Here is a 26635-nt window from a genome sequence, read left to right on the forward strand (position 1 = left end):
TACGAGAACTGATTTGGCTAGGTGAGTGGCTCTGGAAACTGCTGTTCACAAACGATCTCCATCCAACCTCACTGAGCTAGAGCGGTTTGCCAAGGAAGAACGGGCAAGAATTTCAGTCTCTCGATGTACAAAACTGATAGAGACATACCCCAAGCGACTTGCAGCTGTAATCGTAGCAAAAGGTGGCGCAACAAAGTATTAAGTTAAAGGGGCTGAATAATATTGCACAACACACTTTTCAGTATTTGTATTTCCACAAAAATTTAAAATAACCAATAAATTTCGTTCAACTTCACAATTGTGTCCCACTTTTTGATTCTTCAAACATTAACATTTGGTATCTTTATGTTTGAAGCATGATATGTGGGGAGCCAAATACTTTTGCAAGGCACTGTATAATCCAGCCCTGTCATATTCTGCAGTGTATATCCCTTAAATGTTTATCTAATTTTGTTTTATCATTTAATAAAGCTTATTGATTTGAATGTATCGTAAGTTGAAGTCTCTTCACGGTCAGCAAGAGAATAACTTAAAAGGCTTGTTGAGAGACCTGTAGCAAGAGCTATTTTTTTTTTAGTCAGAGTATGTTGTACCAGTACCAGAACACATTCTTTGTTCTCATATTGCTTAGAAGATTTTGCATTGGAACTATTATTATTGACATAGTGAGTATGGTATTGTAGTACATTGTAATGGCCTTACATACATGACCATTCAAAAGTTTGGGGTCACCCATACAATTTTGAGTTTTCCCTGAAAACTCATACCTTTATTAATCAAATGAGTTGCCAAATGAATTTAAAATCTAGTCCAGACATTGACAAGGTTCAAAATAAGATTTCTATTTGAAATAATAATTTTCTCCTTCAAACTTTGCTTTCATCAAAGAATGCTCCCTTTGCAGCAATTCCAGCATTGCAGACCTTTGGCATTCTAGCAGATAATTTGCTGAGGCAATCTGGAGAAATTTCACCCCATACTTCCAGAAGCCCCTCCCACAAGTTGGTTTGGCTTGATGGGCACTTTTTGCGTACCGTACGGTCAAGCTGCTTCCACAACAGCTCAATGGGGTTGAGATCTGGTGGCTGCGCTGGCCTCTCCATTACAGATAGAATACCAGCTGCCTGCTTCTTCCCTAAATAGTTCTTGCATAATTTGGAGGTCTGCTTTGGGTCATTGTCCTGTTGTAGGATGAAATTCAATCAAGCGCTGTCCACAGGGTATGGCATAGCGTTGCAAAATGGAGTGATAGCCTTCCTTATTCAAAATCCCTTTTACCTTATACAAATCTCCCACTTTACATTTTACTCAATTTTACAGATAGTAATTTTTTACATTTTAAAAATTACAAAAAGGAAAGTGGAAAGGTGGAAAAGTTTGGGCACACTTGGAGATTTGTTTGCTCAGATAACTTTGACCAAGGTTCAGGTTTAATTAGCCTGTAAGGGTTATGACTTGTTCACCATCATCATTAGGGAAGGCCAGGTGATACAAATTTCCCAGTTTTATAAAAACCCAGCCACCTCACACCTCGTGCCAAAGAACAGCAGCTATGAGAGTTCTTGTAAATAGCTGGCCAGCACTCTGAAAATGAAAATAGTGGAGGCTGACAAAACGGAGAATGTTATAAGAAGATAGCAAAGCATTGCACTTTCCTCAGTTCAAAATGTAACTAAGAAAATGGCAGTTAACAGGAACAGTGGAGGTCAAGATAAGGTTTGGAAGACCAAGCAAAATTTCAGTATGAGCTGCTCGTAGGATTGCTAGAGAGGCAATTCAGAACCCCCGTAGAACTGCAAAAAACCTTCAGAACGAGTTAGCAGACTCTGAAGTTGCGGTATATTGTTCCACTGATAAGAGACACTTGCACAAATATGATCTTCTTGAAAGAGTCATCCTGCGTCCTCACCATAAAATTTAGAATCATAAGTATACAAAAGAAGATCTAAATAAACCAGATGTATTTTAGAAAAGTCCAGTAAACAGATGAGGTTAAAATATAACTATTTGGCCACAATGATCAAAAGGCATGTGTGGAGAAAAAAGGGCACAGAATTTCAGGAAAAGAAAATCTAGCCAACCATTAAGCATGAGAGTGGATCAATCAAGCTTTGGGGTTATGTTGCAGCAAATGGCACAGGGATTATTTATTCAGGGAAGAATGGGTTCAATGACATTTCAACAAATTCTTGATGCAAACATAACTCCATTTATAAAATAGCTGAAGTTGAAAAGAGGATGGCTTCTACAAATGGATAATGATTCTAAACACACGTCAAAATCCACAATATACTACTGCAGAAAGAAAAAGCTGAAGGTTTTACAAATGCCCTCACAGTCCACTGACCTGAACATCATTGAAAATCTGTGTCTAGACCTCAAAACAGCAATGCATGCATTTTACATGGTGTCCTAAACCGCACAAGTAATCATGTGAGCAGGGCCAGCATTAGTGATAGGCAGACTAGGCATCTGCCTAGGGCCCCAGTTCCCCCAGCCAGTGGTATGCCACGCAGCCGCTATGGGGCCCGTGAATCACGGAGGGACGGCGCCAGATGCATTTCCCCACCTCCCGCATTCTAATGTATCAGATTGCGCTGCCTCCCCCATCAGTCCCCTGATGCAGTGGATGCGCGATAAAGTCAGTTCATTGTGCACCATGCTGTGACAGGCAGTGGAGCTGTGACGCTCTGCAGAGACCAGCGGGGGAACGAGGAGGTGATGTAAGTATTGTATTTTTTTTGCTATATCAGAGATTATGTGGTGGCAATAACATTGCTGGACTAAGAGTCTGCATTGTACTCTATCGGACTATGGGGAGTGCATTATACTATATGGGACCTACATTATACTATATGAAGAACTATGGTGTGCATTATACTATGGGGAGTGCATTGTACTAACATGAAGGACTATGAGGAGTGTATTATACAGGGTGGGTCATTTATATGGATAACCTGTGTGGGCCATTTATAAAGCTGGATCCAAAATGGCTGACTTCAAAATGGACACCATGGTCACCACCCATCTTGAAAAGTTTTCCCCCTCCCATACACTCCCTGACAGAAGTTATGTCACTTATCCATGTTATGTAAATAAAAGCTGATAACCTGACGTTAAATTCATCCATTGGTTGTATACCGTAAATTATTCTTTTGAAAGCTGAAACCCTCCAAAATGTGGTTTAGGTAAAGAAAATAAATTGCCATCAATGCAGAAATATTGATCATTTAATGGACACAGAGTGCTCAGATTTTGGCAAGACAAAAGTTTTGTCGCCTGGTCATATAATGCACCCAATCCTAGTTTACACCTTCACCTGTGCTCAGTAAATGATCGCTTAATTAGTGGGTGTGTATAAAAAGAAACCCAGCACCCCAGACCTTCACTTGAGCTCTGACAACATGCCAATAATCCACCCTGCGACCAAAACCTGGATTATCAAGAGGCTGAAGACCAGATCCCCTGCAGAGGTGGCTGGCACCTTTAATGTGTCTCAGCATCAAGTACAAAGAATGAAAAAAAGATTCGAAAAGACTGGAGATATGTTTGACAAGCCCAGATCCGGCAGACCCCGCAAGACAACTGCTCAGGAGGAACATTTGTTGGTTAGAAAATCCAAAGCAAGCCCCCTTTCCACTGCAGCTGAGCTCCAACAGGCCTGGTCACCTCAAGTCCCTGTGAAAACTAGAAAAGTTTGTAGGATTCTCTCTCGAAATAGCCTCCATGGTCAAATCAGTGCCCAGAAGCCAGCACTAAACAAAAGGCAAATAAAAAAACGTGTAACATTTGCAAAATCCCACAGCCTGCTAAAACAGATGGACGCTGGAAAAGTGGCAGAAGGTGGATTTCTCTGATGAACCTTCAGTAGAATTACACCACAACCACCGCAAATACTGCAGGAGACCTACTGGAGCCCGTATGGATCCAGAATACACCCAGAAAAGTTAAATTTGGTGGTGGAAAGATCATGGTCTGGGGTTACATTCAGTATGGAGGTGTGCGAAACATTTGCAAGATGGATGGCAATATCAATAGCCTAAAATATCAAGAAGTATTAGCTACCTCTTATATTCCAAATCATAAAAGGGGTCAAATTCTGCAGCAGGATGGTGCTCCATCTCATGCATCCATCTCTACAACAGAGTTCCTCCAGGCAAAAAAGATCAAGGTGCTCAAGGACTGGCCAGCCCAGTCACCAGACATGATCATCATTGAGCTTGTTTGGGGTAGGATGAAAGAGGAAGCTTGGAAGACAAAACCAAAGAATCTAGATGAACTCTGGGAGGCATGTAAGACTGCATTCTTTGCTATTCCTGATGACTTCATTAATAAATTGTATGAATCACTGTTGAACCACATGGATGCAGTCCTTCAGGCTCATGGAAGTCACACAAAATATTAAATATGGCTCTAATAGCACCACAACTTCATTCACCAATGCTATGCAACATATATTTATATTTTATTTGTTTGAATATCACATTACTTTGTGTGGCCGACAAAATTTTTGTCTTGCCAAAATCTGACCATTCTGTGTTCATTAAATGATCAATATTTCTGCATTGATGGCAATTTATTTTCTTAACCTAAACCATATTTTGGAGGGTTTCAGCTTTCAAAAGAATAATTTATACAACCAAAGGATGAATTTAAAGTCAGGTTATAAACTTTTATTTACATAACATGGATAAGCGACATAACTTCTGTCAGGGAGTGTATACTAATGTGCCACAAACAGGAAGTTGATATCACCAATCATTCCCACTTTATTTAGGTGTATCCATATAAATGGCCCACCCTATACTATATGGAGGACTATGGAAAGTGCATTATTCTATATGAAGGACTATGGGGTACATTATCCTATATGGAACATTATGGTGTGAGCATTATACAAAATGGAGGACTATAGTGCACAATATACCATATGGAGGACAAATAAGCAAATTGCTGCCTATTCATCAAGTGATTAGATTGTTTATGTCAGAACAAAAATCATTGTTCTCAGCAGCCCAACACCCGGTGAAAAACTGCAGATGTGCTCCTGATAACATGATACTGTATGGGGACAGACTGATTTACTAGTGATTTTTTTATCCACCATCATTGTTCCTCAGCCAGTATAAAGATGACCAGGAGCAAGCGTTGAACGACTTTAATATTATCGATCATGCTCATTTAGCGCCTGAACTCTGTAAATACAACCAAATTGTTTGTGTATTTATGCAATATGTTAGTATTTGGAGCCCCACTCTATCTAAAACCAGCCCAGAATGTGAGCATCTCTCCCCTAATTCTGGAGGAGCTGTTCACTCCCGACAACGGTTTTCCTGTCTGGAAAACATGGATTTTTGTGAGTACTCACCGTAAAATCCTTTTCTCCGAGACGCTCATTGGGGGACACAGAGACTGTGGGTGTGTGCTACTGCCGTCTGGAGGCCGACACTAAGTATACAAAAAACAAGTTAGCTCCTCCTCCGCCGCATACACCCTCGCCCCGACAGCGGGCGGAAACCAGTTTAGTGCAAAAGCAGTAGGAGAACATAACAATCAATTAGCCTTAACGCAGAAAACTCTATGTCTGAAAAAGGACCACCCTACAATAAATAAGGAATTAACTAAACAAGAGCCAACTGGCTAACAGGGTGGGTGCTGTGTCCCCCAATGAGCGTCTCGGAGAAAAGTATTTTACCGTGAGTACTCACAAAAATCCATGTTTCTCCTTCGTCTCATTGGGGGACACAGAGACTGTGGGACGTCCTAAAGCAGTCCCTGGGTGGGAGCAACTCACCAATCCACACCGCATGCCCACCTGTTTAAAGGTGTGCCACCGCTGCCTGGAGAATTTTCCTACCCAGGCTCGCATCCGACGAAGCTTGAGTATGTACGTTGTAATGTTTAGAGAACGTGTGCAGGCTTGACCACGTTGTCGCCTTGCATACCTGCTCTGCCGAAGCCTGATGCCGAAGCGCCCAAGAGGCGCCCACTGCCCGAGTCGAGTGCGCCCTTATTCCAGGTGGAACCGGCGTGCCTCTAATACGGTAAGCCTCTTGAATAGTAAGGCGAATCCATCTGGCTATGGTCGACCGTGAGGCTGCGAGTCCCTCCCTGCGCCCTTCAGGGATCACAAACAACGAATCTGTCTGGCGAAAAGGCGCTGTCCTCGACACATATCTCCTGAGGGCCCTCACCAGGTCCAGCGTGTGGAGCGCCTTCTCAACTCTGTGTACTGGAGCTGGACAAAATGAAGGCAAAACGATGTCCTCATTAATATGGAATGAGGACACCACCTTCGGCAGGAACGGCGGAGGTGGTCTCAAGACTACCTTATCCTTAAAAAAGGTCAGAAACGGTGCTCTACAAGATAGGGCTGCCAGCTCCGAGACCCGCCTAATAGAGGTTATCGCTACCAAAAACACGACCTTCCTGGTAAGGTACGGCAATCCGACCTCCTGCAATGGCTCAAAAGGAGCTTCCTGCAGGACCCCCAGCACTAGATTAAGGTCCCAGGCGTCTAAGGGAGCTCTAAAGGGGGGCACTAGATGCGAGACTCCCTGAATGAAAGTTTTGACCTGCATAACGTTAGCGATCTTTCGCTGGAACAGAACCGACAAAGCCGAGATCTGTCTCCTCAGGGAACTCGGAGCCAACCCTGCGTCCAGGCCTGACTGCAGAAAGGCCAGAATGTTGGGAACCGAGAAGGACAAGGGCGCAACCCCGTGCTCTCGACACCAGAGAAAGAAAACCTTCCAAGTACCATGATCGGCCTCGGCGAGGATCTGCTTCCTGGCGTTAATCATCGTGGCTACCACCTCACGCCCAAACCCCGCCTGGGTCAGGACCCAGGACTCAACGGCCATGCCGTCAAACACAGGGCCCCCAAGTTCTGGTGGTAGATCGGCCCCTGGGACAGTAAGTCTGGCCGTTCCGGTAGACGCCATGGCACGTCTGCGAGGAGCTGTACTAGATCCGCGTACCAGGCTCGACGGGGCCAGTCTGGGGCCAGCAGAATTGCCGGAACCCTCTCCCTCTTGATCTTCCTGATTACCCTCGGGAGAAGAGGCAGAGGGGGAAAAAGGTACGGGAGCCGAAACTGGCTCCATGGAAGAACCAATGCATCCGCTGCAATCGCTCGCGGGTCCTGAGACCGGGCGACAAACCTGTCTAACTTGGCGTTCTCTCTGGAAGCCATCAGATCCACGTCCGGAGTTCCCCACCGCTGGCAAATCTGCCGGAAAACCTCGGGGTTCAGGGACCATTCTCCGTCCGCGACCCCCTGCTGACTCAGGAAATCTGCTGCCCAATTTTCCACGCCTGGTATATGGACCGCTGAAATTACTGAGTGGTGCCTCTCGGCCCAACAAAGTACGTGTTCTATCTCGCGCATGGCTGCCCTGCTGCGCGTGCCTCCCTGGTGATTCACATACGCCACTGCCGTGGCGTTGTCTGACTGGACCCGGACTGGGCGACCCACTAGCCAGTGCTGAAAATGCTGCAATGCCAACCGCACTGCTCGAATCTCCAACAAGTTGATCGGCAGAAGGGCCTCCTGGGGAGACCACTGCCCCTAAGCTGTGTGATGACGAAACACTGCTCCCCAACCGAGAAGACTCGCGTCGGTTGTGACCACCAACCACTGATCTGGAGGAAAGGGTTTCCCCTGAAGGAGAGAGGAGTCGCGCGTCTACCATTGCAGTGCCCGCCGGACCTGAAAGGACAACCTGCACTGATGATCCAGGGAAAAAGGACTCCTGTCCCATGCTGCCAAAAGAGCATGCTGCAGGGGGCGAAGATGAAACTGCACAAACGGGATTGCTTCTATTGCTGCTACCATCCTTCCTAGCACCCTCATCCCAAATCGAATCGTGTGAGGGCCTGGCCGCTGAAGACTCCGAACCCCTCGCCGGAGCGCCTGGGCCTTGTCTCGAGGGAGAATTACCAACCCTTGGGAAGTGTCGAAAATCATCCCCAGGAATGGAATCCTCTGAGCCGGGGTAAGACATGACTTCTTCCCATTGACTAACCATCCCAGGTGGGATAGGGTATCCAGCGTAATGCCGACATTCTCCTCGCACGCCTGAAAAGACGATCCTTTCACTAACAGGTCGTCCAAGTATGGCAGCACTACTATGCCCCGAGAATGAAGAATGGCCATAACGACCGCCATCACTTTCGTGAAAACCCTGGGTGCCGTGGCCAACCCGAACGGCAGAGCCACAAACTGGAAATGCCGGCCATTTATCGCAAAACGAAGGAACTTCTGATGCGGAGGAAAAATAGGGATATGCAGGTAGGCATCCTGGACATCGATTGAGGCCAAATACTCTCCCTGCTCCATGGCCGATATCACTGACCGGAGGGATTCCATCCGAAAATGCCTGACCTTGATGAACCTGTTTAGGAGCTTTAGGTCCAAAACCGGTCTTACTGTTCCGTCCTTCTTGGGGACTGCGAACAGGTTGGAATAAAATCCCTGGGCCTCTTCGCCCTCTGGTACCGGGATAATGACCCTGTTGTGCAGAAGAATCCTGATGGCCCCTAGCAATGCCTCTGCCTGGGATTGCAACTTGGGAAGACGGGATTGAAAAAAATCTCCTTGGAGGGTGTCCGATAAACTCTATTTTGTACCCGAATGACACCAATTCCGCCACCCATGCGTCGTGTGCCACTTTGGCCCAGACGTGGCGGAACCTGAGCAGACGACCGCCTAATTTGGTGTCCTCGGGTACCTGATGCCTCAAGTCATTTTGTAGAGGGCCTCTGAGACCTAGCTCCCCTTGACCTGGGTGGACCCTGCTGCGCCGAAGAAGACCTCCTGCTCTGCCTGCAGGCAGAAGAGGGGAGCCGCTCCAGCCCCTGAAAAGTCGCTGCAGCCCTGGCCTGGAAAAAACCTCCCGCTGCCCAGGAGCCCTGCTTACCCTGAGGTAAACTACATTTTCGGACGGTGCAGGCACCCTAGCTCCGTCCGCCTTGGCTGGGCGAGGAGAGGGACCGTCCGCCACCACGCAGTACCCGATTGGCGTAGCCGTGGGGCCGCACAGACTAGTCTTGTGCCTCTGTGCAAGCCCATGGTTTCGCTACCTAGGGGTGGACAGGGCCAAGTCTGGCATACTGTCCCACGTCGCGGGAGAGGGAACGTGGAGGGACACTCGCACGTGGTCGCCCGTTGATGGTTTGGGGAAATCGGATCCTTTCAATAGGATGCGTTGCCCCTGTCATATCTTCTTTAAAATAAAAAAGAAAAATAGATGTCTGGGGAAAAGTCCCAGAGATGTCCCTCGGTGCGGGAAAGGACACGCGGAGGAATACTCGCACGTGCTCGCCCGTTGATGTTTGGGGGAGATCAGACCCTTTCAATAGGGTCCGTCGCCCCAGTCTCCTCTTCATAGCAAGAAAATGTAAAAAAAAAAAAAAAATATATAGTCTGGAGAGACCCAGACTGCGTGTGCCTCCATCAGACACTAAGCAAAAACTGGTTTCCACCCGCTGTCGGGGCGAGGGTGCATGCGGCGGAGGAGGAGCTAACTTGTTTTTTGTATACTTAGTGTCGGCCTCCAGACAGCAGTAGCACACACCCACAGTCTGTGTCCCCCAATGAGACGAAGGAGAAAGACTAGTCAATGATGTCACAACAGACACCACCACAAGTTTCTGTCAGACCCTTCCCCAGCCTCCTGATCCAGCCTCCCATGCAGCTCATAGTGTGATGTAGCAGGGGAATTACTCAGCCGACTGGACCAACCAGCAAGGAAAAGGCTTCTACATAGGCGGGTATAACGTGTTGTGTGCATCCACCCCTCGCTCTTCCTTCCCTCCCATCTATCCCTCTCATTCATCACTTTAGACTGGAGGTTCCTGCAGCAGCTGAGGTGAATTATTATTAAAGCGCCATTTATTCCATGGCGCTTTACATGTGATATGTGGTATATATGTAGATTTGCACGCACACACTTACACATCACTATAGATTTCACAGGACTCATACGTCAGAGTTGATGTGGAGATATGTGAAGCTCTATCAACACTGTGCATGTGCAGTGTAGTGATTTTGCGACTTTCCATAGATGATGACTCTGCTCTGTTACTTCCAATACTGGAGTGAGGGTGAAGTGGGCGGGCAAACGGCGGTGCGGAACACTGAGGTTGGGCGGTGCCAGCTCTGGCCGTGAGGTTAGATAATAAAGCACAGGGAGCTGTCAAGTCTGGTAGAGCTGTAGGTAAAGAAGGTGGGAATTAAGTGAAATTCAGGAGGAATGAAAAGAAACAAAGAACTAAATTTAGAGGTGTGTTGTATATTAAAATACAGCACAGATTAACTTAAAAATGGATTTCGTGGTTGGACAAGTTCTTTAACTTTATGCCTTGTAGAGAGCATTTCATATTTAACGTAAAAATATTTATTGTTATAAATCGCTAACATATTCCGCAGTGCTTTACAGTTTTACACACATGATCATCACTGTCCCGGATAGGAAATTTCGATTGTGAGCCCCATCCTTGGAATTTGGGAGGAAACCGGAGAACCGGGGGAAACCCACGCAAACACGGGGAGAACATACAAACTCCTTGTTTTTTGTACTTGGTGGGATTTAAACCCAGGACCCCAGGGCTGCAAGGTTGCAGTGCTAACAACTGAGCCATTGTGCCGCCCATGCATGTTAGTGGCCTGCTGGAGGTCATTTTGCAGGGCTCTGGCACTGTTCCTCCTGTTCCTCCTTGCACAAAGGAGGAGGTAGCGGTCCTGCTGCTGGGTTGATGCCCTCCTATGTCCCCCTCCACGTCTCCTGCTGTACTTGGCCTGTCTCCTGGTATCTGCTCCATGCTATGGACACTGTGCTGACAGACACAGCTACCCTTCCTTGCCACAGCTCGCATTGATGTGCCATCCTGGATGAGCTGCACTACCTGAGCAACTTCTGAGGGTTGTAGACACTACCTCATGTTACTATACAGTATCTCTAGGGGTGAAACAATGACAAAAGTGCCCAAAACAACAACCAAAAAAGGATGAGAACAGAGGAATGGTCTGTGGTCAGCCCCTGCAGAACCACTCCTTCATAGGGGTTGTATTGATAATTGCCTATCATTTCTACCTGTTTTCTGTTCCATTTGCACAACAGCAGGAGAAATTGATTCACAATCAGTGTTGCTTCATAACTGGACAGGCTGATTTCACAGAAGTGTGATTGAATTGGAGATACATTGTGTTTAAAGGTACTGTCACACTTAGCGATGTACCAGCGATTCCGACCAGCGATATGACGCTGTCAGGATCGCTGGTACATCGCTAAGTGGTCGCTAGTGAGCTGCCACACAGGCAGATCTCACCAGCGACATCGCTGGGGACGGGGGTTGCTACTTACCTGTCACACTAGGCGATCCTGCGTCCTCCCGCCCGCGTCCACACTCATCGCTCGTCTCTCCACAGGAAGCGCCGCAGGAAGCTGACGACAAGACACAGTCCAGCCTGTTCTCGCGCGATAACCAGCGGGGGAGCGGGTCGGAGGTAAGTATCACACACAGCGATATCGCTAGCAATATCGCTATAACGTCACTAGTTATAGCGATATTGCTAGCGATATCGCTTAGTGTGACAGGCCCTTAAGTGTTCCCATTTTTTGAACAGTGTATATATTACACATGTACAATATATTACACACACGAATATGTAGAAAGACATGTATATATCTAAATACACAGTACATATGCGCATAACTATAGAGACATATGTAGATTAAGTTCTCTATATATGTATGCTAAAATAAATACAGTATGAAATATATTAGAAAGAGGTAAACATAAAAGCTTTATTCCTATGGTTGGTGCCTGTTGTTCAAATGTTTCTATTAAAATTTTTACTAATTAACACTCAAGGAATCACAGATATAAAGCAATATGAATATTGTGAATGTTGGGGGAGACAGAAGATAAAACAGTAGGGAAGCAGGAAAGATTAACACTGATGTGATCTCACAATAGTAGCAGACTGAAGCTAGGAGGGGGGCAGGGAAGGGTTTGGGTGAGGGTTTGCGTGGGTGTAATAGGTGCCGACTTACAGGCCAGCGCAACGCATGATGGAACTAGTAAAAAGCACAGGAAGACAGGACAAAGGAAGCTGTCGATTAGTGATTGGCAGTCCGGCTGTTTTTGGTAATCAGGCAGTCATGGCTCCGCTCAACAAAAAGAGCCGGTTCTTTTAGGATCCTAAATGGATCCCTATTGAATACCTGTTCAGGCGTCCGAAACCCCGCCCACCTACTTCAGAAACTTCGCCCACTTGCTAGGAACCAATTAAATTGATGAGTGGGTGGAATTTTGTTTGGGTGGGCAGAGTTACGTCTGCTGAACATTGGAATTTTATGCCCAGTGAGAGCCATTCAGGGATTTTAGTGGCTCTCACTGGGGTGCCGGCTCCCATCGATCACAGCAGGGAGCCGGCTCTTTGTGTCGGTTCATTCGCGAACGACACATCACTACTGTCGATTAACACAGAGAGCTGCAGCCAGCCAAGAGAACTTGCTGATAGAGCATTATAAAAGTTAATATTGCTCAAATAACAATGTACAGTCATATGTAAAAGTTTGGGCACCCCTATTAATGTTAACCTTTTTTCTTTATAACAATTTTGGTTTTTGCAACAGCTATTTCAGTTTTATATATCTAATAACTGATGGACTCAGTTATATTTCTGGATTCAAATGAGGTTTATTGTACTAACAGAAAATGTGCAATCTGCATTTAAACAAAATTTGACCGGTGCAAAAGTATGGGCACCCTTATCATTTTCTTGATTTGAACACTCCTAACTACTTTTTACTGACATCCTGAAGCACTAAATTGGTTTTGTAACCTCATTGAGCTTTGAACTTTATAGCCAGGTGTATCAAATCATGAGAAAAGGTATTTAAAGTGGCCACTTGCAAGTAGTTCTCCTATTTGATTCCCCTATGAAGAGTGGCATCATGGGCTCCTCAAAACAACTCTCAAATGATCTGAAAACAAAGATTATTCAACATAGCTTTTCAGGGGAAGGATACAAAAAGTTGTCTCAGAGATTTAACCTGTCAGTTTCCACTGTGAGGAACATAGTAAGGAAATGGAAGCACACAGGTACAGTTCTTGTTAAGCCCAGAAGTGGCAGGCCAAGAAAAATATCAGAAAGGCAGAGAAGAAGAATGGTGAGAACAGTCAAGGACAATCCACAGACCACCTCCAAAGACCTGCAGCATCATCTTGCTGCAGATGGTGTCACTGTGCATCGGTCAACAATACAGCGCATGCATAACGCCTTTTTGTATGACCAAACAACTCAATCTTTGTTTCATCAGTCCACAGGACCTTCTTCCAAAATGTAACTGGCTTGTCCAAATGTGCTTTTGCATACCTCAGGCGACTCTGTTTGTGGCGTGCTTGCAGAAACGGCTTCTTTCGCATCACTCTCCGATACAGCTTCTCCTTGTGCAAAGTGCGCTGTATTGTTGACCGATGCACAGTGACACCATCTGCAGCAAGATGATGCTGCAGGTCTTTGGAGGTGGTCTGTGGATTGTCCTTGACTGTTCTCACCATTCTTCTTCTCTGCCTTTCTGATATTTTTCTTGGCCTACCACTTCTGGTCTTAACAAGAACTGTACCTGTGTTCTTCCATTTCCTTACTATGTTCCTCACAGTGGAAACTGACAGGTTAAATCTCTGAGACAACTTTTTGTATCCTTCCCCTGAAAAGCTATGTTGAATAATCTTTGTTTTCAGATCATTTGAGAGTTGTTTTGAGGAGCCCATGATGCCACTCTTCATAGGAGAATCAAATAGGAGAACTACTTGCAAGTGGCCACTTTAAATACCATTTCTCATGATTTGATACACCTGGCTATGAAGATCAAAGCTCAATGAGGTTACAAAACCAATTTAGTGCTTCAGGAAGTCAGTAAAAAGTAGTTAGGAGTGTTCAAATCAAGAAAATGATAAGGGTGCCCATACTTTTGCACCGGTGAAATTTTGTTTAAATGCAGATTGCACATTTTCTGTTAGTACAATAAACCTCACTTGAATCCAGAAATATAACTGAGTCCATCAGTTATTAGATATATGAAACTGAAATAGCTGTTGCAAAAACCAAAATTGTTATAAAGAAAAAAGGTTAACATTAATAGGGGTGCCCAAACTTTTACATATGACTGTATGTATTGAGAGGCACATGGTAGCAAAATTTATGAAAAAGAAACAGTTATTGTACTGAACAACCTCTTAAATCTCTATTCTCTTATGAAGGCTGGGGAGGTGATTTCATGGTGGCTTTCTTCTGCCTGATCTCCCAGAATGAAGAGGAACTAGACCGTATACATGTGGAAGAGGAACATAGCTGCGGCTGTAGAAGGGAAATTAAGCATTGTGCATTCCTTCCCTGCACAAGCTCCTGTCACATAGGACTGCTTGATAAGTGCCTGGCAGTAACAAATGGAGAGTGCTCATTGGTAACTTCCAGGTCCTGTCACAGAGTCACTGCTAATGACAGAAACATGTACTGACCAATGTGCGCTCTCCTCTGCAGTGATTGGTTACTGAGCAGCACAGTACAGCAGAGGACAAAGCGTTCTTCACACATTGACTAGGCGATGAGCTGTATTTCTAGTCAGCTCTGCAGCTAACAGCAGGGTGGGCCACATAGGGCCTGCAGGCCATGAGCTCTGCACCCATACTTTAGATCAGATTTTTTTGTTAACAGCATAAAGGACTGAAGACAGGAATAGCAACCCCCTTTACAACCCTGGACATATGGATTCAGCATTGCAATTTTGTGCGCACAGAGGCAGTGAGCGTCCGATTGCTGCTGATTCTGACAGCTGACACCCAGCACTCTGTGCCAAAAGAAGTGCCAGCAGCACTATCGGCACTTTAACCCCCTAATTGCTGTGATTGATATTGATCACAGCAGCTAGCAGGCATGCAGAGGGAGCCCCCCTCTGCTCTCTGATCGGCACCCCCACAACATCATCTCGGAGGACGATTATTGCCATGGTGACCCAATGTCATGATGACATCCGAGTCAACAGAACTACATACTTTTGCTACACCATACTCAGAGCATAATGTAGCAATTTTGTCTGTCGGTGCAGCACTGACAGTTTGTAAAGCCTAGCTTCTGCTTTGCAATGCTTTACAAGCGATCAGATAGCAAAAAGTGAAAGTCCCATAGTGGGATAATGTATAGAAAAAAAGATTATATTGTACCCATACATAAAGTAAAAAAAGCAAACTTACACATTTGGTAATGCTACGTCCGGAACGACCCGACCTACAAAATTGTTCCACTAGTTACCTCTTTGGCTAACACCGTAAAAAATAAATACAAAACGACGCTTGTGGGCGGCACAGTGGCTAGCACGGCAGCCTCGCAGCGCTGGCTGCACCACCAAGGTCAACATCTCCATGGAGTTTGTATTTTCTCCCCGTGCTTGTGTGGGTTTCCTCTGGATTCTCCAGTTTCCTTCCACATTCCAAAGACAAACTGATAGGGAATTTAGATTGTTGTGAGCCCCATTGGGGACCATGGTGTTACTGTCTGTAAAGTGCTGTGGAATATGTTAGCACTATATAAAAATAAAGATTATTTATTGTTTATCATACCTCCGTACAAAAAGTGGAATAAAACGTGATCAAAAACACAAAATGTAAATAAATATGGTAACTCTTAAAACCATCTTGTCCTGGAAAAAAAACAAGCTGTCGGAGCTCCATCAGTGGGAAAAAAAAAAAAAAAAAAAAAAAAATAGCTCTCAGAATAAAGCGAAGCAAAAAATATTTTTTTTTATAAAACAGTTTGTGTATAAACACCAAAACAACAAGAAAAAAGTATAAATGTGGCATCACTGTAACAGTACTGACCCGAAGAATAAAGCTGCCTTATCAATTTTACCACATGCGGAAAGACATTAAAAAAAATTAAAAAAATAAAAATATTCCTGAATTGCTGTTTTTTGATCATTATGCCTCCCAAAAAATCAGAATAGTAAAGGATCAATATATATAATGTGTTCGAAAATGGTACTAATAAAAACGTCAACTCTTCCTGCAAAAAACAAGCCATCTCATGACTGTTTGGCTGAAATATGGAAAAATTATAGCTCTCAAAATGCGGCGATGCAAAAAAAAATAGTTTTTGCAAAAAAAAAAAAAAGCATCTTTCAGTGTGCGACAGCAGCCAAACATAAAAACCCGATATAAAACTGGTTTTGCTGTAATTGCACCAACCCAAAGAGTACAGTTGCCTAATCACTTAGACCTCACGAGGAACGTCGTCAAAAATAAATAAGAACAATTCTTCACCTGGTCTTCAATATTTTATACTGGCTCATAAAGATCACAATAAGGTTTGGCTCACATTTATCCTGTGCTCTATGCTGAGCACTTACACCAGGGTTTCCATGTAAATCTTTGAAATACGTGATTCAGGTGGAACTCGTGGTGGAAGATTCCTTATAATGAGACAGATGGAGGCACTGTGAATGTCATAGGACCAGTGATCTGGCAGTGTCTGTCATTTAAGGTGTGCATAAAAGCGCGGTCAACCACAGTTTTGTGCACCTCTCAAAAGAAGGACACTCCTCAACAGTGGCTAAAAAGAGTCCAGGGTAACTCTGCTGCCTCATTACAGTGAATGGATCACTCGAGGGTTTCATGTCACTTCACTCTGAGACTTACAGTTGTGGCCAAAAGTAATGACACCCCTGCAATTCTGTCAGATAATACTCAGTTTCTTCCTGAAAATGATTGCAAACACAAATTATTTGGTATTATCTTCATTTAATTTGTCTTAAATGAAATTCTGAACAGCCAATCACAGCATTTCCAGTGTTTCAGGCAATCAGATTGCCTGAAACAATGATGTCCAGCCTACCACTGGTGCTGTAAAATCATAGATCATAGTCTGGAGCCTAGCAACGCCGGCATCACCAAGGCCAGCTTGCTTTTGACAAGGCCTTTTTTTTTTCCCTGTTATCTCCGTTTTGCACCACATTTGTTTGTTTTTTTTGAGTGAAAAAGAAAATTTAGATTAGGGACAGTAAAAATATATTGTAGTAATTGGCAACTACTACAGTCATTTTTACTGAATTGAGTAAAAGTTAGAGTCAGTTGCGGGGCAAACAGTAATTTGCTTTTCACCGATATCAGTTTAGTAAGTTTGCTTTTTTTTCTATATTCTTTTATCTTCTAAAGAAAAAAAAGAAAAAAAAACCCAAACACACACACCTGATTAAAATTTTGTACAAACACGTGAAAAAATGTCATCCCGCACACCATGAGAAAATGAGAAATTGCTGGTCATCTTTTAAACCCTTCTAGCTTCCTAACAAAAAAAAAAATTATGTTTCCAAAATTGTGCTGATGTAAAGTAGACATGTGGGAAATGTTGAAATGTCTACATTGTGGGATCTAACTCTCTGGTTTTAAGGACATAAAAAAAATCAAAAGTTTGAACAATGCTAAATTTTCTACAAATACCCTATTTTTTTCCACTATCATAAAGTACAATATGTCACGAAAAATCTCTCAGTGAGATCCGTTGAAGCGTTCCAGAGTTACTGTCTCTATGTTACAGTGGTCAGAATGGTAAAATTTGGCCTGGTCAGGAAGCTGAAAACAGGCTTGGGGGTGAATGAGGTGTACTCTACTGAGAAAGAATATAGGATGGTACATAACTATCCAAATTTTAAGAAAAATACTACACTCTCGTCAGATAACATTGTAAGATGGCCGCCGGACAGGTCCTTGAGGGAAGATGTGTGTCATCGCGGTTGTTAGCAGCGGTGATGTGAGCTCGGAAGGGTGCTCCAGCACATATAGTGCTGACAGAGTTATTTGGCTATTCCAGGGCCGGGTTATACAAGCAGTCATAAGAGATGGGCGGGAATGACTGCTCACATATCCTCATCCCAGGGGTGTGGTTTGGCAGATAAAATGGAGGCCGAGTGTCTCTTTCAGTGCTAAGGCCTAAAGAACAGGACACAATGCTGAGTGAGCAGACTCGTTATACATTGTATGGACTTCTTACTTTATGTTTTCACTCTGTGCCGGAAAAGGCTGTTCTTTTGTTTTGCTATCCTGAGCGGTTTATGCAGTCGGTAACTTGTGTGGACATTTCAGCAATACCGCTTCCTGTGCCTACCTCAACCACAGAAGATTGAGTACAAACCTCAACAACATGTTGATGGATACTTTGGCAGAGGTGAAAACCATTTGAACCTTATCAGAGAACTTTAACAATCGAATAGTGTCTACCTCTTAAACACGTATTCATTAACCCCTTAAGCTCCAAGGGTGGTTTGCACGTTCATGACCCGGCCAATTTTTACAATTCTGACCACTGTCCCTTTATGAGGTAACAACTCTGAAACGCTTCCATGGATCCCGGTGATTCTGACATTGTGTTCTCGTGACATATTGTACTTCATGTTAGTGGTAAAATTTAATTCAAATAACTTGCGTTTATTTGTGAAAAAAACGGAAATTTGGCGATAATTTTGAAAATTTCGCAATTTTCCAACTTTTAATTTTTATGCCCTTAAATCACAGAGATACGGCACACAAAAAACTTGATAAGTAACATTTCCCACATGTTTACTTTACAACAGCACAATTTTGGAACCAAATTTTTTTTTTGTTAGGAAGTTATAAGGGTTAAAAATTGACCAGTGATTTCTCATTTTTGCAACACCATTTTATTTTTACGGACCACATCACATTTGAAGCCACTTTGAGGGGTCTATATGATAGAAAATACCCAAAACTGACACCATTCTAAAAACTGCACCCCTTAAGGTGCTCAAAACCACATTCAAGAAGTTTATTAACCCTTTAGGTGCGTCACAGAAATTTTTTGAATATTTAAAAACAAAAATGAACATCTAACTTTTTTTTCCACAAAAAAAATACTTCAGGTTCAATTTTTTTTATTTTACCAAGGGTAACAGGAGAAATTGGACTGCAAAATTTATTGTGCAATTTGTCCTGAGTACGCTGATACCTGATATGTGGGGGTGAACCACTGTTTCGGCGCATGGCAGAGCTCAGAAGGGAAGGAGCGCCGTTTCACTTTTTCAATGCAAAATTGGCTGGAATTCAGATCGGACGCCATGTCACGTTTGGAGAGCCCCTGATATGCCTAAACAGTGGAAACCCCCCACAAGTGACCCCATTTTGGAAACTAGACCCACCAAGGAACTTATCTAGATATGTGGTGAGAACTTTGAACCCACAAGGGCTTCACAGAAGTTTATAACGTACAGCGGTAAACCACTATTTGGGCGCATGGCAGAGCTCGGAAGGGAAGCAGCACCATTTGACGTTTTTGGCTGGAATTGAGATTGGACACCATGTCGCGATTGGAAAACCCCTGATGTACCCAAATAGTGGATACCCCCCACAAATGACCCCATTTTGGAAAACTAGAACTTTGAACCCTTATAACATACAGCCGTACAATTAAAAAAATCATATTTTTTCCACAAAAATGATCTTTTCACCCTCAATTCTTATTGCGCTGCCGTGGGGGGCTCAGGGAAGCACGGAGGGAGCCCCCTCCCTGCCGATGCTTCCCTTTAACCCCCAGTACACCACGATCGTGTTTGACCGCGTGTGCAAAGGGTTAACGTGTTGGGGGCGGTCCGTGACCGCCCCTGACACATTGTGCCGGGTGTCAGCTGTGATAATCAACAGACACCCGGCCGCGATCAGCGGCGCTCACCACGTGGGCGCCGCTGATCGCTATGACGTACTATCCCGTCCCTGGGAATTAAGTCCCAGGGCACATGGACGGGATAGTACGTCATATGGGACTAAGGGGTTAAACCACTCACAGAAATAGATATAAATAAATTACATTTTATTGAGCATGCTTAAACACTAAAGACATGTATCAATAATACATGTAAGAGGTAGGATCAAGTAAAGAATCCATTTAAGCAGAGCTGTTTAATTAATCCTTACCCATGGTACAGTCGCAGGACCACCATAAGCACTGCTTATATGGATTAGCCGGTTTAACCCCTTTCTGACACTGGGCGTAATAGTACGCCCATGCCGGATTCCCTCTGTTTGGTGTGGGCTCTGGCACTGAGCCCACACCTTTCCAGGCACATGACAGCTAATATATACCGCTGACATGGGCCCACAACAGCAGCAGGTGGATTCGCGATCCACTGGCGTCTGTTAACTAATTAAATGCTGCAGTCAGTCAATCTCTGACAGCGGCATTTAACTCGGGCATACCGGAATCACATTTATACACCCACCATCGGTGACCCTGTCACATGATCGCAGGTCACCAATTGGTTGGCATTACAACCAGAGGTCTGCAGCTGACCTCTAAAGTTTTCATTGCTATGAGCGCCAGGCCCGGATGGGATACACCCCCAAGTACTGCAAGAATTAAGTATAGTCATTGACAGACCATTTTTAAACTTTAAAGATTGCATAATAACAGGGTCTGTACCACAGGACTGGCATATAGCAAATGTGGTGCCAATATTCAAAAAGCGGACAAAAACTGAACTTGGAAATTATAGGCCAGTGAGCTTAACCTCTTCTGTGGGTAAAATCCTGGAGGGTTTTCTAAGAGATAGTATACTGGAGTGTCACAGGGTCCTTCTCCGATACCACACAAACAACAGAGCGAGGGAACGGTGAACAATCCCAAGACCTTTATTACAGGCAAAATTAGAAGGTCCATAAACAATCCACCACACTGAGGATACAATAGTCCAGAACAAGAATGTAGTCCAGTAACAGGATAAAATGTCCAGGGAGACGAGATTCCAAAACTCTAGCACCAGAGGATAAAATGGGTCCTTCTCTCTGAAGTGCAGTCTTTACACGATCCTCTCCATAGAGGAACTGACTTGACCTGCTCCTGTTCTCCCCACCCTCCTTCCGTGTGTCCAGGGGTAGTCAAACAGGTTGGGGCGGTTTCCAGGCCTCCCAGAGGAGAACAAAGGAGCCTTGGGGATTAAAGAACTACAGGGGGTCATCAAGAGACAGATACAGTCAGGCTATAGACATACAAGAAAAACACTATGAAAATAAGTGAAATAGAAATATACACAAAATGATATCCACATAGCCTATCACACCATCACATGGAGTATCTGAAGAAGAATAACCTCATGACCCAATATGAATATGGGTTTACGAGGGACCGTTCCTGTCAAACTAAGCCGATAAGCTTCTATGAAGAGGTAAGTTCCGGACTAGACCAAGGAAACGCAGTGGACGTGATGTACATGGACTTTTCTAAAGCTTTTGATACGGTGCCACACAAAAGGTTGATACATAAAATGAGAACAATGGGGAGAGGGGAAAATATGTGTGAGTTATGAGCGGGCTCAGGGATAGGAAACAAAGGGTGGTTATTAATGAAGCACACTCCGACTGGGTCACAGTTAACAGTGGGGTACAAAAGGGGTCGGTATTGGGCCCGCTTCTTTTTAACATTAATGACCTTGTGTGGGGCATACAGAGTAGAATTTCAATATTTGCAGATGACACTAAACTCTGCAGGGTAATCAATACAGAGGAGGACAATTTTAGATTACAGGAAGATTTATGTAAACTAGAAGCTTGGGCTGATAAATGGCAAATGAGCTTTAATGGGGATAAATGTAAGGTCACGCACTTGGGTAGAACGAACAAGATGTATAATTATGTGCTTAATTGTAAAACATTGGGAAAAACTGTCAATGAAAAAGACCTGGGTGTATGAGTGGACGACAAACTCACATTTATTGACCAGTGTCAGGCAGCTGCTACAAAGGCAAATAAAATAATGGGATGCATTAAAAGAGGCATAGATGCTCATGAGGAGAACATAATTTTACCTCTATACAAGTCACTAGTGCGACCACACTTAGAATACGGAGTACAGTTCTGGTCTCTGGTGTATAAGAAAGACATCGCTGAACTTGAGCGGGTGCAGAGAAGAGCGACCAAGGTTATTAGGGAACTAGGGGGCCTGCAATACCAAGACAGGTTATTACACTTGGGGTTATTTAGTTTGGAAAAACGAAGGCTTAAGGGTGATCTTATTACAATGTATAAAATATACACGGGGACAGTACAAAGACCTTTCTAATGATCTTTTTACTCAGACCTGTGACGGGGACAAGGGGGCATCCTCTACGTCTGGAGGAAAGAAGGTTTAATCATAATCACAGACACAGATTCTTTGCCGTAAGAGCAGTGAGACTATGGAACTCTCTGCCATATGATGTTGTAATGAGTGATTCCCTACTAAAATTTAAGAAAGGCATGGATGCCTTTCTTGAAAAGTATAGTGTTACATGGTATATATTAGATTCCTTGACAAGACATTGATCCAGGGAACTAGTCTGATAGCCGTACGTATGTAGAGTCGGGAAGGATTTTTTTTCCCCAATGGGGAGCTCAGTGTTTGCCGCATGGGTTTTTTTTTTTGCCTTCCTCTGAATCAACATGTTAGACTATGGGTTGAATTAAATGGACTTACAGTCTTCCTTCAACTTTAAAAACTATTACTTCAACTATTACTATGTTACTATGTAATGTATGAAAGCAAAATATAGCATCAATACAAAGTCCAGAAATAGAAGGCGAGCACCATCACAATAGTCCACACATCCGAACCATCATACATGTATAAAAGAGATGCAGCCGGCAATACAACTGTTTTACCCTTAGGTGCATAAAATATAGCATCATATGCGAAGTACAATAAAGTAACAAAGTATATATAAAAGCCACTGTGAATGACCAAAGTAAAAAGATAGTAGGTAAAAAAATTTTTTTTGATATTGATAATATTAAAAAACAGTGAAAATACCAAAGCTAGCCATGAGACGGCGCAACACGGTGGTTAGCAAATGAGTCCAAATATATCCTAAGGGAAAGCACAAAGGTACACAAAATAAAGCTGTAACTAGCGACTAACAATGAAACGTGACACAGATGGCACATGGATAAGAAAATGATGTTAAATAAGGTAAGGTATAAGCCAAATAGAGTGTCACAGATCAGAGTTAGACGTAGTATATAAAGTGTTAACCAAAAATGCAATGTGGCGCCAGGAGTCCCAGGGACACGGGTCAGATGTAACTAACCACCACCTTTCTTTACTTGATCCTTCCTCTTTGGATTCCGCATTCATTTTTATCATTGTTGCAAATCTTGTCTTTTTAAGCATGTTCAATAAAATGTCATTTACATTATCTATTTTGCAGTTGTTTAATGAATACTTTGTATTCATAAGTAGCCTGTCCTGGAGTAACCCACTCCCAAATATTTTCTTCTTTAATACTAATGGAACAGATAATGACATGTCTCTAGCCTTATGCAAATATTCAAAAAGCATGTAACCTTGCATGACTTTCATATACAGTGGGTACGGAAAGTATTCAGACCATTTTCAATTTTTCACGCTGTTTCATTGCAGCCATTTGGTAAATTCAAAAAAGGTAATTTTCTCATTAATGTACACTCTGCACCCCATCTTAACTGAAAAAAAAAAAAAAAAAAAAAAATAGAAATTTTTGAAAATTTGTTAAAAAAAGAAAAACTAAAATATCACATATGGTCATAAGTATTCAGACCCTTTGCTCAGTATTGAGTAGAAACACCCTTTTGAGCTAGTAGAGTCATGAGTCTTCTTGGGAATGATGCAACAAGTATTTCCCACCTGGATTTGGGAATCCTCTCCAGTTCCATCAGGTTGGATGGTGAACATTGGAGGACAGCAATTTTCAGGTCTCTCCAGAGATGCTCAATTGGGTTTAGGTCAGGGCTCTGGCTGGGCTAGTCAAGAATGGTCAGAGTTGTTCTGAAGCCACTACTCTGTTATTTCGGCTGTGTGCTTAGGGTCATTGTCTTGTTGGAGGGTGATCCTTCGGCCAAGTCTGAGGTCCAGAGCACTCTGGAAGAGGTTTACATCCAGGATATCTCTGTACTTGGCCGCATTCATATTTCCTTCAATTGCAACCAGTCGTCCTGTCCCTGCAGCTGAAAAACAACCCCATAGCATGATGCTGCCACCACCATGTTTCACTGTTGAGATTATATTGGGCAGGTGATGAGCAGTGCCTGGTGTTCTCCACACATACCGCATAGAATTATCACCAGAAAGGTCCATCTTCGTCTCATCAAACCAGAGAATATTATTTCTCATAGTCTGGGAGTCTTTCATGTGTTTTTTAGCAAACTATGCGGGCTTTCTTATGTCTGGCACTGAGAAGAGGCTTCCGTCAGTCCACTCTGCCATAAAGGCCCGACTGGTGGAGGGCTGCAGTGATGGTTGACTTTGTGGAACTTTCTCCCATCTCCCTACTACATCTGTGGAGCTCCGCCACATTGATCTTGGGGTTCTTCTTTACCTCTCTTACCAAGGCTTTTTTCCCATGATTGCTCAGGATTGGCTGGACAGCCAAGTCTAGGAAGACTTCTGGTGGTCCCAAACTTCTTCCATTTAAGGATTATGGAGGCCACTGAGCTCTTAGGAATCTTGAGTGCTGCAGAAATTATTTTGTAGCCTTGGCCAGATCTGTGACTTGCCACAATTATGTCTCTGAGCTCCTTGGCCAGTCCCTTTGACCTCATGATTCTCATTTGGTCTGACATGCACTGTGAGTTCTTCTATAGGCAGGTGTGTGCCTTTACAAATCAAGTCCTATCAGTTTAATTAAACACAACTGGACTCCAATGAAGGAGTATAATCATCTCAAGGAGGATCACAAGGGAATGGACAGCATGTGATTTAAATATGAGTGTCTGAGCAAAGGGTCTGAATACTTATGACCATGAGATATTTCAGTTTTTCTTTTAATAAATTTGCAAAAATTTCACCTCTCTCTTTTTTTCAGTCAAGATGGGGTGCAGAGTGTACATAAATGAGAAAAAAAAAAAAGAATTTTTTTGATTTTACCAAATCGCTACATTGAAACAAAGAGTGAAAAATTTAAAGGGGTCTGTATACTTTTCATACCCACTGTACATATGTAGGGCATCTCCCTTTGGCTCGGGGGAAAAAATACTTTGTACAAAGAGGATATTATTTCTCTACACCTTATAAAACTCAGACAGAGTCAAAGGATGTCCTAAGTGTAATATCTTCAAAAAAACAGTAAATGTTGCACCATGATTTACCAAGAATGAATAATCTAGAACACAACCTGCATTTCAACTTGAAAGTGCACCCAACTTTTGAAGGACGCCTTGACATGGCAGTTGAGCTCACGTATATTAGCCAATCTATACGCCAAGTACCTTCCATAGCAATTTTTGCACATGAATATTTCATATATACATTAAATAGCTTTTTTTTCTTTTTCCCATTTTCTATGGCAGCAATGCAGTTTCAATGTTCTAGAATAATCATTCTTGGGAAATCATGGTGAAACCTTAATCATTTTTCAAGTTATATGCTTTTTTGTTGTCACCTGTTCACACTAGCTTGGATGTGCTGGTCTTTTTCGCATTGTAATGCCTATACGGTCAAATTTGAGACCAAATAAAATGCAATATTTTATGAAAGAAAAAAAAAAGTGTTTGGAGTCTGCCATTCTGCTCTCAAATCACAATGTGCAAACGGAATAGTGCAGATCTGATAATCATAATAACCAAGGCTAACTACTTTACCATCATCCTCTAATGTAGGGTAGCTGCGCACCCCACGTAGGTCATATCTCTCTTCATCTCGTTCCGTAGGTATCTGTCCTGCAGAAAATGCTGCGGTCGGTCCCAAGGGTCTAGGTACCAGGAGAGTGCTTCGACCCTTCTTGGAAGGAGAAGACTTCAGTGCTGCAATGATATACAACAGAATAGCTTTTAGTTTTATGTAATTTCAGGGCATATAAGAGAAAATATCAGAATGTAAAAAAATAAATAGTCTCCTTTGCACATTGTTCAGGCTGAATACATGGCCATAGTCCAAGTACTCGCCACATGCAAACATTTAGTAGTCAGGGAAATGGTAATGTGACAAAATCACAGAGTGTGGGTGTTAGGAGATATGACAAGGTAACAAGCTTTGCTGAATTTTCACGCACAAGCTTGAGTCCCCGTCCCGCTTGTTTGGTGCTTGTTACACAGCCAATAAAAATGAAAAGGTTGCCTTCCAGTCATTGTAATGCTGTAGACATGTTTGTAGTGGAATTTGCTAGGCACATAGCGCCATCGGGTGTACAGAATTCCCGAGATGCTATGCTTGATACAGTGTACCAACAGAAACAGGCAGAACGGGGAGAGGTGCTGCTTTGCTAAACTAGCTACGTATAGGAAGGGATTAGACACCATTTATATTTCTTTCAGCTGCAACAGGCCTTATTAGGGCTAATTATATTCATACTGCTGTTAGCAGCACTTAGGGGGAGATTGTGGAGAAGGGACAGTGTGGAACAAGATAGGATTAACTGCACTTCCTTTCTGCTGTAACTCATGACAAAAGTCCTTAGGGATAAATCTTTTTGCTCTTAACCCTGCAAAATGTTCAGAGCAGGGAAACATCATACACCATTTATGCTGAGCCAGATGTGCATCAAGAGCATACAGCCAGACTTGGTTGGTTGCAATAGCATCATTATATTGCGCAAGCAGTGAAACAAGTACATCTGAG

General features: G+C 43.4%; 1 protein-coding gene across 4 annotated transcripts in view; it reads right to left on the bottom strand.

Moving 5' to 3' along the window:
* The window catches only part of PIP5K1C (phosphatidylinositol-4-phosphate 5-kinase type 1 gamma), a 243409-nt gene that overhangs the window by 80738 nt on the left and 136036 nt on the right, over positions 1 to 26635 (bottom strand). For all 4 annotated transcript variants that reach the window (XM_073563059.1, XM_073563060.1, XM_073563061.1 and 1 more), the window contains exon 12: positions 25660 to 25821. In XM_073563059.1, the coding sequence (XP_073419160.1) occupies positions 25660 to 25821 (162 nt within the window). The remainder of the gene's footprint in view (positions 1 to 25659; positions 25822 to 26635) is intronic.

This window comes from Dendrobates tinctorius, unplaced genomic scaffold, assembly GCF_039654945.1.
Source record: "Dendrobates tinctorius isolate UK_male_01 unplaced genomic scaffold, ASM3965494v1 ptg000377l, whole genome shotgun sequence".
In the NCBI taxonomy this organism is placed as follows: domain Eukaryota; kingdom Metazoa; phylum Chordata; class Amphibia; order Anura; family Dendrobatidae; genus Dendrobates; species Dendrobates tinctorius.